The sequence below is a fragment of the Anser brachyrhynchus genome (genome assembly GCF_964034855.1).
Source record: "Anser brachyrhynchus genome assembly, chromosome: 7".
NCBI classification, from domain to species: domain Eukaryota; kingdom Metazoa; phylum Chordata; class Aves; order Anseriformes; family Anatidae; genus Anser; species Anser brachyrhynchus.
In genome coordinates, this window is record NC_137701.1 from 6,617,177 (window position 1) to 6,631,892 (window position 14,716).

General features: G+C 35.5%; 1 protein-coding gene and 1 long non-coding RNA gene across 4 annotated transcripts in view; one reads left to right on the plus strand and one right to left on the minus strand.

The window, feature by feature from the left end:
- The window catches only part of CALCRL (calcitonin receptor like receptor), a 62,143-nt gene extending 54,967 nt beyond the window's left edge, over window positions 1-7,176 (plus strand). For all 3 annotated transcript variants that reach the window (XM_080598828.1, XM_080598829.1, XM_080598830.1), the window contains one exon: window positions 3,396-7,176. In XM_080598828.1, the coding sequence (XP_080454954.1) occupies window positions 3,396-3,617 (222 nt within the window). In that variant the 3' untranslated portion in view covers window positions 3,618-7,176. The remainder of the gene's footprint in view (window positions 1-3,395) is intronic.
- Window positions 3-14,716, minus strand: part of LOC308197805 — a 128,942-nt gene continuing 114,228 nt past the window's right edge. The window contains exons 10-11 of the long non-coding RNA XR_013953289.1: window positions 11,756-12,548; window positions 3-2,337 (exon numbers count right to left, since the gene is read on the minus strand). This is a non-coding gene — a long non-coding RNA (uncharacterized lncRNA). The remainder of the gene's footprint in view (window positions 2,338-11,755; window positions 12,549-14,716) is intronic.

Genomic DNA, 14,716 nt, shown 5'->3' on the forward strand with positions numbered 1-14,716 from the left:
AGTAACCATTTTTTATGTATTTATATATAAATTTATATATGTGTACTTTTGTATTTTTATATATTTTAGTTTTGTTTCAGTAGTTAAGGATATAGCATAGCTGAAAAACATCATTCCAAAATCAGAATTTAATATGTCGTTGTGCTTGGGTCAAATTTTTTTGTTGAATAAGAAGTGCAGTTTTGAAGAACTATCATCAGTCAATTCCAAAAACAGACTTCTTTATTCTTATGTCAGAGAATTGCATCACATTTCATTAGTATATGGAACTGATCCTTGTTGCAGCTAACAAGCTTTGCTGTTAACTTGAATAGATCAAGGTCCTGGCACCCAAGCCTTGCACTTGAGAGTATACTTATAGGGCCTTACTATCAGAGATAAAAGTGGTAGAAAGGCTAAATAGATAAAATTGCTCGTTAATGTAGCTCTTGCTCACAAAAGGAAACAAAAATAAATGAACAAAAACATCCCACAAAAAAAAAACACTTTTACTTTTCCAACACTTCTGGCAGAGGAACGATTACAATCCTGCACTTATCCCTACACATCTGTTTGTTCATTTGTTCTACATTTAGTGAAGTTGCAGTGTATGGCTGTGAGCAGATGTGTGGGAGTAACCAGATGTTTTCATAGGCCTGAACCCTTAGTTTCTTTTCTCAGATGTTGTGTGCTTATACAATGCTGTTGGACAGTAATATTTACTTACGGGTTAAGTATTTGGCTCATAAAAGAATTGATTCAAGTAGGTCATGCTTCCTACTCTTCCTCTTCAAATTGAAGCTGACTGAATTGCAATGAAATTTCCATGTGGTTTCGTGATTTTTATTCTTTTTCCAATAAATGTATGAGTGTCCATATATATTATATTTTATTTTTATTTTATTTATTTTTTTGCCAAGTAGGCAGAAAAGATGAAGAAAGAGAGATTTTTTTTTTTTTTTTTTCAAAGTTTATAGGACCTGGGCCAGTGTTTATGATCTGGTTTTATGGTAAAGTTGATCAGGGTTCAAGTCCCAGCTTATATATTTGATTCAAAGCAGAACAAATCACTAGACAGTCTGGATGTGATTTGACCAATTTCCCACATTCAGCACAAATAATTTACACACTCTTTCCCCTCTAAATTCTATACTTCAGAATTCCTTCTAAAAAAGAAATTGGAAAAAAAAAATCAGAGAATTTATTTTGCTCCAATGCAAAATGGGGAAAAAATACTCTAAATCATCTCTAGAGTTTCTATGAAACAATATTGTCCACTGCTCAGCTCCGCATTTTAATCCTCTTGGATCTTATAAGGCTATTTTACTCCTCAAACAAGTTGAAACCCAAATTTTAAAGTACAGTACGTTTAGTAAAAAAGATTTCCTTCATATGTTAATTTTCCACTATTACAAACTCGTAAGGTATTTTTTACATTGTTCTCTTCTGCAAAAGCAAACTCTAGTCATTCCACTAATTCAGTATCCTACACTCACTGTTGGCTGATCAGTGTAAAAAATGAGCTCTTCCACAGCTTGAACAACTGTGGGCAGGATAACGTTAAACAGTGGATTCAGACACTTGAACAAAATGTTTATACTCTAGGCCTTGTCTTTGTCAGTTAAATGTGTATGTGTCCAATTGCTCTATATAGGGGAGATTTATGCTGGTTAAACCAGTTCTATTTCTGGTTGCAGTGCTTCGATGACCAATATTGACCCGTTTGGGGGTATTTTTTTTTCCCCATTACCCTGGTTCTAGAGGGGAATCTATTACTTCATAACCAACTGTATTAATAAGGAAATCCATGGGGAGAATGGCCGTGTAGTTAGGAAAAACTGTCTGCACAAAAACAAGGTTACCTTTGTCTATTAAATAATTCTGCTTCTGGCATGTGAGCCTGGAGGCATAGGTATATTCTGTTGCCATTATAATCTGTTGCTGTCATAACAATGCGTTAACTTAGCCTGATACCGTAGCTTTGCTGTTGTGTACAAGATGCTGCTCTATCAGCACCTGTCATAGCAGCACGTCGTTATATACTGTACAAAATGAGAGGCATCAGTGTTAACACTTGCATGCTGTTTGCAGCAAGGCTGTGGTCTGAAGGTGAGTGCTGATACTGGAATCGACACTTTGAGTGACAATGGGAAAAAGGTGTTCCAGTGGGGTTATTAGCAATTCAAAATGCCAAAAGCAATCGTTTCTTTTTAAACTAAATTGTAGCTTTTCCCAACTGCTACTATACCTTTTGATGTTTTCTATAGCAAATATCAGGAGCCAAACTCTGTTCAAGTGGTGGCTTGCAGACCGTCTTGGGCACTGGCCAAAAGGCCAACCAGTAGATCCAGTATTTTCCTGCAATAAAAGAAAGACCAGGGTCTTTTCTGTACTGGTCTTACTGAGGTAATTTACCATGGAAAAAAAAGAACAAATGGAAACTTACTGATATGCACTGATTGATTGATGTGAGTGAAACTTATGATTTTGAATGAGACCAGTGATTTGGGGTGCATTGCTGGATAAACGTGGGCATCTAGAAAGTCAATACTTTGCTAATTGGTGCAGAAGGGATTCCCAGAGTCACTGGTTATTGGACAAATAGTTTGTGTGAAGAGGAAATAAAATAGTCAGGATCTGTGGGCAATTTTTTGAAGAGATGGTTCTTTAAAAAAAACAGCAACAACAACAAGAAAAGCACCTTTTGAAAAAACAATAGTTATTGGCATTCTTAGCGTTCCTTACTTGGCATCTTCCCTGAAAAATAATTCCATGTGAATTTCATTAATGTAACACTTCATCAATCAAATATGTGCAGGTGTTTAACCATGTTGTAGGAGAGGAAGCCCATGATAAACATAACATCCTTTCAGTGACAAACTGTGGCCTTTAGCTATTTATCAGTGTTATTTTTAACTCTGGTAGAAATATGGAGTTCAGGAAATTGTCTTTCTAGTCATTTTATTAAATTGTGGTCAGAAAACAACAAGGGCTTTTTTGTGTAAGAACCATAGCAGATGGTATAAGACGACCATATAAGAATTTAGAGTTGCTAAGGATGTGTCCTGTTGAACATAAGAATGAATAGAAATGACCTTTTTACCTGTAAATCTTATCTGTCGACATTAGACTTTAGATCACAGGGGAGAAAGCAGAAAGTTTTGTTGCAGCTGCTTCTCCTATAAGCTGGCAAATTTGGTGTGAAAAGCACAAAGAATGATGCCTAGTGAAATTTAAATTCTTTCAGAACATCTCATGTGTCCTATCACTTGCAGGTACCCCCAATTTCCAGGAGTATTCAGCCTTACTACCTAAGTTGCTGAGACATTTATTATGGCACTCACTCATCAAAGAATGAAGTCTAACGGTATCTTTCCAAGTGTTTCATGTGCTTTTGTTTTTGTTTTCTGTCACAGGTCCAAGCCGTTTTGAGAAGACACTGGAATCAGTACAAAATCCAATTTGAGCACAGTTTCAGCCACTCAGATGCTATGCGCACCGCTTCCTACACTGTATCATCAATCAGTGATGTTCAAGGCTATGGCTACAGTCATGACTGCACCAGTGAACATTTAAATGGGAAGGGCTATCATGACATGGAGAGTGTTGTTTTAAAAACTGAGAAGCTGTATGGTTGACTGCCAAAGACTTGGCCTACGCCAGAGTGTTCACCCTTGTAGTTCGTGAACTTGATGTTTGATTTAATGACTTCATGGCCAGAAGATTTTACCTAACTTGGGATATGTTTTTCTCCTGCAAACAAAACCAACACATTTTTCTTATGTATATATAGATATGTTTGTGTTTCTTGTTATCTATGTAGTATGGACATCCATACATCTATCTATCTAGCTATATGTGCATTTATGTAAGGATACAAACTTTGCCTCTTTAGTTTCTACTGTGTAGACAAAGTTGGCAATTTTTTGTATAAAGGGAATCAATGAAGGATTTCTTACTTTCTTGGAAGTTTGTATAAAGACTGTGTTGTACTGAAACCACTTCATTTGCCTACAGAAATTTAGGGTGTAAATAACATACTGTACTGTCTTAATTCAACCTAAAACTGAAAAAAGGAAAATGGTTAAAATAGGTGCAATAATTACAGTAGATTGTCCAGTTTAATTTTGTGTCTAGCATTTGACTGTCAAAAAAAAAAGGGTAGCCTAAGATAACAGACTCAAAGATATTGATGCTGAGCCAGTTTGATTTGATTTTGCCACTATTTTAAATGAAGCATGAGAGATGCCAGTGCAAGTTTAAGATTCTACTTACTTCTGTATTGCAATGTAATGATTTACAGCTAGCTCTGAAGCATTTTATTTAAACTGTTTTCACATACGCAGGAGTGTCTCCTCCTCGTCAAGTTTGTCGAAGTTTCTTAGCAACTTTATTGCAGACCAGATCAATGAGGCCTTACTGCCAGAAAGAAAAGTAGTAACCTGAATACCTATACCATCCTGACACTAATGCAGGCTGATGGAACTTCACTGTGTGCTTAAGCAATTTACTCAACTGGAAAGAGATCACATACAGATTGTGTTGTTGTCGTGTTGTTTCTTTTGTTTTACTTTCAGGTATTTCCATGGCCATATGCTTAATAACTTATTCCTTCATTTTTGGGGCAACGTTTTTGATTAATCTTGTGGCTTGTTTTGTCCGAGAAAAGTATGAAGGACTGAACACAGTGCAAATGCTATACTACCTTTAAAGCCAGTGTATGAGAATTCAGATTAATCAAGCAAATTAATGTTTTCCATGATTTCATTATTTGGAAAAATCCAATATAAGCTTATTCTTACAAAGCTTCAAAACATTATGGATTGAGAATATTATTTTTGGAGTGCTTGATTCTGAACAGGACTTAAAAGTTGTTTCTTTTGGTTCTACTGATAGATAAAGGCCTCATTGAAAACTGAGGAGGTTGATGGGAAGGTCTTGAGAAAATGTGTCTAACTATAGGACTCTATGTTTTTGTAAATCTTTATGCTTTAAAGAAATAACGATTTTCGTTAGAGAAATGACAAAATTGCTAAAGAATGAGAGGATGGTAAAAGGTGAATTTATAAAAGTCTTACTAAAAAGCTCAGAAGTAGAAAAAGGTTTTAAGAGTTTATTTTGCAGGTAAGCCTACTTCAAAAAGTAGGGGAAGAAGAGGAAAAGTGGATACTGGAGTTGACAGACTATTGTAATGCTAACGCACATCTGGTAAGCAAGTCAACAAACTTAAAGACAGTTCTTTCTGAGACCACTTTAGTTTTAAGTACTTAGGTTTGTATATGAAGATCTTGATTTTAACAATTAAACGTTTTTGTCAGTAGCCTTTCTGAAAGCTTCATTATCATTTAAATAATTTGCTGTCACAGTGTTTATTGGTTTGTGACTTCATAAGGCTTTAAATGCTTTATATTTAGAAGGAGAACACTAGGAGAATGCAGTAAATTCATGCCACTTGCACCTTTCCCTAGTTGTTTTTTTTTTGGTGTTTTTTTTTTTTTTTTACAGTTATGTCTGGGGTTCTGGGGTTTGAATTTAGAAAGTATTTTGTTAATATTGTAGTTTCATAACATAAAATCTCTGCTAAGCTGTTAAAATCAAGATTTCTCTTCTGGAAGGCTGTTTGATTGGTAGTGAAAATCAGTTGGGTGCTATACTAAAGAGCAGCGTGAAATGTCACAATCAGACGTCACAATCTCATAAGAATACAGTGATGGCATCTGTTATAACATGATTAGAGATTACTACTCTGCTTGCTGATCTGTGTAGTGTTACTTAAAAATCTGTGTGATGTTCTGAAATTACTAGTGGTGCAGAAAATCCCTGCTCTGATATAGCAGCTTTGGTATAGCTCTGGGAGGACCGGATCATCAACTGGTACAAATCTGTCATGAGTTCCACATTCAGAATCAGTGGGTACCAGCTGAGAATCAAAGCCCACACAGATACCTGTCTATTTAAAAGTGCTTCAGAATCCTTTACGGCATATTATCAAACAATTGTTTCAATGGTACCTGGTGGGTTGTTTAAAACAATTAAAACAAGTAACAGGTGAGAATGTGATATGGTATTAAATTTATAACTCACTTTATCTCTCAGCTAGGCACTTCAAATTTAATAGCCTAACAATTTGTGTCATTTTATACAGAGTACTAGATGCTAATAGCTGCCTGTCCCCTGTCAGAGAAACTCGTAATGGTAACTTGCAGGAGGAGGAGTTTGTTTTTGCACAGAAATTGTCCTGCTTCTAGGTGTACAGTCACAGCATGCTTCTAAGAACACTTTTTCAAAAGAAACATGTGCAGCTGGACATGCAAGAAAATGTTTGTGTCTGTGGAGGGAGAGCTACATTCCCTGCTCCTCATGAGATTAAACTAACCTATGTCCTGTTTTGCACTGGAAAATAAAAATTATCTATTTAGTCTTCCTATCTGACCTTTTTTAGTTCCTACACAGCCAAGAGCAGGGTCTGTTTCTTTTTTTTTTTTTTGGTCTTTTGTCACTATAAATTAAAATCAAATCCTTATACTGATATTTCTTATGTCTTATTTTCTACATTGTGGAATATTGTAGTCATTATCTGTATTCTCTGGGATGGAAGTACGCTCCGGGTTGGAGGGGCTGTGAGATTCCATTGAACATGCATTCATCTATTATTATTTGCTTTTTTTTGTTGTTGCTATTTAGTGAGGATTTATTGTGTCAGTCTGAAGGGGGCTACAGAAATGCTTATATTATATCAGGTATCTGTAATTCTAGCATCTTAGTTTTGTATGAAGGGAATGTCTATTTTTAATGCTACTGCCTTTAGTTAGTAAAATGCACAGATTGAAGTTCCAGTACAAGATCCCTCAGTTTTTTGTTTTGTTTTGTTTTTTCATGTTATCATCTATGCTATGTATTTTTTTCTCATTGTGATGATCTACTAGAGTATATGGCCATAAAAATGCTGCAACACATACTATTTTTTATGTCATGAAACATTTGGGCTGGAAACCAGGCAACATTCAAGTATTGTACTGTGTAAATAAGATTAATAGAAGCTATAGCGTTGTATTTATTGCTTACACTAAGAATGAAATGGAAAAAAATGTGAAGTTATTTTTTGGTTGTGCTTTATTTTCACTTTGTTCATATGAGTCATGCATTTTAATTGCTGAAAGTATTATGTTTGTGATCAATAAAATATTACTACATATATTCAGATCTTTTGTATTGTAATTTGGCAATAACAAAGCTGATCTAACCTACGATTTCACAAATGCCTTAACTGTGTGTTAATTATTAACCAGGGAGAAAAAGTCATGACATAGTTATTAATAATTATTTAGTATCTAAGTGTTTATTTAATATTTAGGTCTTTAATGCATAGTCAAGTGTTGCAATTCTGGAGGAAACTTGCACAGATGGCTACAAAATGACTGCATTTATTATTTTTTTTTTTTTACTAAATTGCTTCATATGCCTATTGATTTGTCTTTTGAATATGCCTTTCATTACTAAGTTATTGATAATTAGTTAAGAAACCAACTGTTCTGTTCCATCATAAGCTGGCAGCAGAGCAGAGGCTAAAGTAAATGCATCTTTTTCATTCCATCATCCTAGATTGAGTTTCTCTCAGCTTGGCGCTCAACCAAACCACAACCATAATGGTTCCAAATCACTTAGCTGTGCGGAACCTGTTTTGTTTGAGCAAGACCAGCAAGAAGCACAGTCACAGAAAGAATGAGTTTTTTTGGTTGTGGTTAGTTTTTTGTTTGCTTGTTTTCCTTCAGATAGGCTTGATGGAATCTGCACAATAGTATTAAGCACATACATGTTTTAAATCTGTAGCATTGTGGTCTTTGAATATACTGAAGTTGTACCTCAGCATAGGCACAAGCCTCTGCACTGTGTGGGTGTAGCAGCTCTAGTGAGGAAGCAAAATAACTGCAGTCACATTGGGCGAACTGTCTCTGTACACACTGCTGCAGGTCTGAGTTTTATAAGTTAACCAAATTAAGTATGCGTCTACCTACAGTGACAAGATGTGAAATTTAGCCATCTATTTTCAAGTGAAATCTACAGTAATCCTGGTTAACTCACTCTGTCATCAGAAACTGGGAAGGTAGGTGTTCTTTATGCATGTCCTTGAGTAAATTCCGTTAAATTTAGAGCTGGACAACTTACCTGGTCCTTAAATGAAACATACTGCTTCAAAAATGTATATATTTATATACCTACTTGAGTGAGTTTCTACCGTGGCTCTTAAAAAAAATCTGTGCAATAACTTTAGAGTAACACAAACTGTTTCTATCGTTTTTTGTTTCTCAGTGCTGCTCCTAGGTTTTGTGTCTGGGTGAACTGAAGGTATGGCTTACAGCTCAAGTGACAGGAAACATCTCTCCTTCAGCAGACTTCTGTTAAAGGTGTATAAGAAATCCCCATCTAGAATTTTTAAGTCTTATATGGGGGAATAAGCATTTTGGTTCTTGGCTATTAGCTAGCCTATAGCCAGGAGAAGGAGTTCAATGTCATTGCCCCTAGCCTGAACATCCTAATTTCAGAGGTATTATTTACAATTGGGCACATAATGATGACTGTTTAAAGTTTCCTTGTGACACTAGAAGATTAAAAGCTAAGATGGCAGAAAAAGAAACCGAGAAAAGAACACCTGTTAATTTATAGTTGATTAATTAAGGCCTTTGCTGCAAGAGTTACAATGTCCCCTCACCCTTAACCTGTTTTCAAGTGGGAGGTAATATAACCCAACTGAAATAAGGTTAGAAATCTTACCTTACTTGGTAATTAAATTTCATTTCTGTTGAGCTGTGATACAATATTCATTGTTCCAGTTTTAGCTACTTCAATTATTTTGATAGAATTATAAGTTGCAGAAACAGCTTATATATATATATATATATATTATATACTCTAATTGCAACTAAGTGCTATAGAGATCTCTCTCTATATGATACATATGATACAGATTATATACTCTTAAGTGCAAGTAAATATACTAGCATTTTGAATTTTTTTGTGTGCGCGCATTTCTGGTTTTTGGCTTGTTTTGTTGTTGTTGTTTGCTAGTTTTAGGAAAAGCTCTCCAAACTGTTTACAAATAGTGGTTAAAAATCAGTCTTTCGTTGTACACGTGGAAAAGCTGAAAGATGGCTTAGTTAAGTGGTTTAACCTGTGACCATTTGGGGTCTTAGGCTGTGTCCAATTGATGGATTAACATTGTACTTAGGACACTGAATGATGGAAGATCGCAAATATTTGGAAGCCTCCGATGTGCTACCAAGGTTCTGTCTGCTATATTCTGCTGTCTCCTGTATATTTATATATATGTATTTACGTACCTTTATAAGATGTTCAAGACCAGCAACAGCTCAGCATTTTCAGCCTGCTTTCTGTATTATCATAAATAGCAACACATTGGGTTACTCAGTTCTAGGAAAAAAGTTAATTTTTTTTCCACCTTTTTTTTTTTTTTGTTGGGGGGGGGGGGGGAGGCTGTCAAAGTGTGAGAGTGAAGAAGTGCTAAAACAGTAGGAAAAATGACTAGTTTATTATTATTATTATTTTAATGGACTAGGGATATATGGGCTGGTGTTTTTAAGGGACAAAGAAAGAATAGAAAGATAAACACATTTAGAGCTGAATGGTGACTTACTGCTAAAAAAATAAGTCAAAACACTGTGGAAAGTCAAGTAGGTAAGGCTGTATTGGACTCAGTTGTTTAACCTAGCTCCGTTTATTTCTTGGTAAGAGAAAAAGCAGTATATATAAAAGCAAACAAAAAAAAAAATCTAAAAAAAAAAAAGCTGTGCATCTACTTGCTTCAAGTGAGACAGAATACTTACTGCAGTTGGTTGTCCGAAAAGGATGCGTGGTAGTGGTTGAGGGCTAAGGAAAAGGAAGGAATTGTTTTTGTTTTCCTGCAGCTTTAAAACAATTTGGTTCTGAAATCTCATTTCAACACCTGTATAGAAGGAAACCTGAGCAAAAGCCATAACTCAAGGGAAAAAAAGTGCCCAATTAAGCCAAGGTGTATTTAGGCTCTTAATTCTGGGTCTTAATACTATTGTGTGTAGGATAAAAATATTTTACAATGTGGTAATAATGTCCAATCTCCCAGTTCCCGTTCCTGACATTTGTGCAGGAACCTGTAATTCTAGGTTATTATGTAGAACGCTTTTGGTGAGGACTGAATGTCCACCAGTAGATACTGTTACAGATTGACTAATACTCTTCTGTATCTATTTATTCCAGCTAAGGGTATGGCTTACTGATCTCTACCAATTGGTGCTTCTCCTTAATACTGCAGCTACAACGTTCAAAATGCAAAACTCTGTATTACATAACGTTTTGGTTAGTGCAACACTTGGAATACTTCATGTTCAAATCCATTCTAGAACCTAGAATAAGCAAGTGGAGGATGGGGGGAAAGCAGGTGGATATAGTGACACAGGCTGCAGGCATCTGGCTGCTAAAGGCCACAATGCAGATTACACAGTGCTACAATTCGAGCTATTACACTATGCCAGCAGCAATAACTATAGAAAGTTATACACTTCAGGAACAGCAGGATAATTACTTATATTGCAATAGCAGTAACACACAAAATACATTTAACAAATAAGCAAACACTGGTCTAGACACACACACAAAAAAAAAAAAAAAGGGAAAAAAATTTGTTTTACCTTTCTCAAGTCTCATGAAAAAGCCTAAGCAAGAGTTCTAGTTATACGTACTCTACTCCTATAAATAATAATCCATGAAAAAAAAGCTAAAATTTTTTTTCTTCTATCACTTCATACTTATACACTGCTACCATTCTCTTTTCAGGAGCTGGGCTCTGCACAGTAACAAGAGCCTGTCTGGAAGTTCAGAGCTGACAGCCTCCTGGTTATAATTAGAATGATTATCTACCATCCCACAGATGTATATTTGTAATGAAACAGACTGACTAAATGAAGAGTTTAAATTGATCCACATGAAGTTCATGCTTCATTTGAGACAAATAACATATGATTCTTTTTATATTAAAATGTTTTAAGATTTAATATAAATATATTCAATATAATATAAATTAATATATTAATACATAATTATATATTTCCAAAATAGCAGTGTGCACACTAAATTGTAAAGATATTTGCAACTCCACTTTCTACTGATAATTCCAGAGCGTTTTTTTCCCCTCAAACTCACAACTTTCTAAATGTAAACTATTACAAAGGGAAAAAAATACCTTCTGATTAGTGCTAACTCACATGGAATCATAGAATCATTTAGGTTGGAAAAAACCTCTAAGATCATCTAGTCCAACTTTTAACGTAGCACTGCCAAGTCTACCATTAAACCATGTTCCTAAGCTCTACATAAAGCTTAATATATTAGCCGAATTTAACAATATAAATAAAGAAAAATCCAAACAGCTAAAGCATGTTTTATGAACATGTTGTCTGGTTAAATCCAGCATTAGGGGTAAGTGCAGAAGACCTAAACTGAGTTTCTTAGCTCTGCTGGAGGTAGAGTTGACCAAGAATGCAAGCCACCTGCTGCCTAGTGTAGGTTATAGTCTGTCTTTCACTGTGTCCTAAAAGAACATGTTCTAGTATGTAGAGAAATGGTTTGAAGTTCTCAGTAGGCCTATGGCCGGCATTCAGGGCAGGATTTAGGGGTGAAACCTAAAGTTCTACAGCAAATACATACATAAGGAAATATCAACTGCACAAATTATTAAGGTAGAAAATAAACTGGAATAGAATTACATATTTGCTTAGCTCCTTACCTTGATACTTGCAAATTAAATCTGATGTATGTGACTGTAGCAGAGGAAGTTATTCTGAAGGTCTTCGGTGCATTGGCTATGGATCACTGCTAAATTGGTGATGTCTTTGACACGGTGCAGTAAAACTGGTGGGTATCAGCTCTCTTCCTTTCAAAGGATAGTCACAGACTATTCCTGTGTGTTGTGGCAGTCTGTTGTAAATGCAATAGCTTCACATATAAATATATAAGAAAACAAAATATTAAATTAGTAGTGAGCAACAATCTTTCAATGTTACAAAAAGTAGATTACAGTGAACAGAAATACCCGTCAAACGCTTTGTAAGCACTATGATGCATATGATAATAAAACCATTGTTGGCTATACTGGACTTAAAGGAAAAAAGGGTAGCATTAACTATTTTGTGCCTATTTTAATACCCCCAAATGCCAATGGACTTAATTCTTTAAATGTCAGTGAAAAGCTAGGAATACAAATAATCATATTTCATTTAGTTAACTTTGAATATGAGCCAAATATGTGCATTTAACAGAGCTCAAAAGTGCATTGGGCTAGGTTTCCCAGAAGGCTCTGTGGTCATATATTCCACAGTACACTGTCCATAGTCCAATTTGTTTCTACTATTCACAAGGGACTCATATCTTGTGATTCCTAATGGAAGCCAGAAACTGTCTTCAGATACAGGCTCCATCCAGGACATTTTGGGCAGATGATACCAGTTAAAAGGGTTTCCTTGTTCAAGGACCTCTTTCAATATTCTGTGGGTAGATCATCACCGTGGATACTTCAGAATCTGAGACAAGAACAAAATTCACAGAAAGCAATCACAGATGACTTGCAAAGTGACCAGAAAGAATATATTAATATTCTGGAGTTTTTAAAAGGTACAGTGATACTGCCCCATTTTTCATATTCACAGCTCTATTGGAAAAATCATCTCAGTTTAACATAACTTTGATAAACTTGATCTAGATGAAGCAATGAACTGACTACAAGAATTCAGAAAGTTAGAACATCAATTCCTTCATTATTAGTTATTTATTTTTAATCAAATAGCTGTGGTGTAACTAATTCAATTTCAGATCATTTCAAGGTTTGGCCTCTGACCCAGATAGCCCCTTCCAGTTCAACTCTGTATTTTCTGTGAGGTATAACTATTTATTTTTTTTCATTTTCATTTAAAGCTATTCACCTCTTTTTTTTTTTTTTTTCTCTTATTTTTCCCTCCAGGGATTTGTTTATAGAAGTAAGGAGTTCTGTAAATAGCCTGCTCTAACTGTAATTAAAAAGCTGATTAGAATGATTTGTAGCTGAAATAGAAGAAATTCTTAATGAACAAAGTTGAATCAGGAAGCTTTCACAGAAATAAGAAAAATATTGAAAGCAAAAATAGAAACATGTTAGTACTAGAATTTTAGAAAAGTGGGTGTTGTTTTTTTTGCAGACAATAATAGTACTGTATACAGTGCATGTTATTTCATTAGATAATGAAAAAAATATTTTTTAACAAGTCATATACCATTTGCATGGAAATAAGAACAGTTAATTGCAATAAAAAAAAAAAAACACATTTTTTGAAGGTCTAACAAAACATTCTGTGTTCTACCCCTTACTGTCTTTCCCACCACCTTTCTCTGACATCCCTACTTCACTATCATTGATGTCATTTTTTCATTCTTCCTCCCCTCATTTCTTAGTTTTCACCAAACACCAGCACCAGTGGGTATCCACATCCCTGCAAGATTTTTTCCTTCTAACAGCTGTCTTAAAAGCCTTGGAAACTGGACCTACTATTGCTCCTGCCCTGCTTCTTTTTCCCAACCATGCCAGCTGTACAGGGACCACAGGGGGCGAGCAGTAGGCAAGTCATGAGCACTCACAGACTTTCTGTTTTTTGTTGAGGTACACTTGGCATAAGAATGAAGCTAGCTTAGCCTCAGCTAGCCTATCTTACTCACACCCATTTCCTCAGTTCTGTTTGTAAAGTAAAGTTGTTCTGGCACTAGGGAGTAACTGGCATTGCGCCTTCCTGCAAGGAAGAATGCACTGAGCTGGCTTTCTGGCTGTGCGCTCCTTATTGTGCTGTGGAATCTCTGGCCTTCTCCTCAATCATTCCCAGTTTATGCCTTTTTAATGCTGTTGAAACAACTAAAGGGAGAAGGAATCCCCATCAGATTCTACAAGCAGAGGCAGCTGCAAGTTGAAAGCCAGACAAGTCTAAGAATTCGGCATATTTCTAATCCAGCAGAAGCATGAAATTACTAAACATACATGGATGGTATGAACACAGAGAGCCAGTGGCAATACTCCAAATACACAAAGACAATATGAGCTTGCAAAGCCAATGGAGCGATGTTACATTGCATACCTGCATGGCATAAAAACCAGCCGAACAACAAAACAAATCAAAAACCATGTATGGCATGTCAGTGATTTAAGAACTCCAATACCACTCTCTTCTATCATTGTCAAAGACAAGTACTTCAGAATGAAGAATAATTGCATATTATCCCTCTATTTGCACACATGCGCCATTTCCTTTCCAGGCCCACACATGCTTATAAGAGGAAATGTTAAAAGTCAGGCTGAAATTTCTTCCATTAATATTAGTAGACATTGCACATATATTTAAGAAAAAGGATAGGGTGGCAACTTTACACACACTTTTCCCTTTTCCTTCCTTGAATTCCATCTGGCCCTTCTTTATTCACAACGTAATATTATATGGCTTTAACTAGAACAGATCTACATGATGAAATTCTAAGCCATCCAGTCCAGTTCCCTACAATAGGTGCCAAGATAAAGAAATCATTCCTATTTCTGTTCAAGCAGTGTTTACTGCTGAAGTTATTTACTATAAAGTTTAAATATTATGTCCTGTTTCTAGACTACATAATAAAGCTCCCATAGACTTAAATAAATCATTTTAAGTAGCACGTCTAGAACTACCTAACTGTCTAA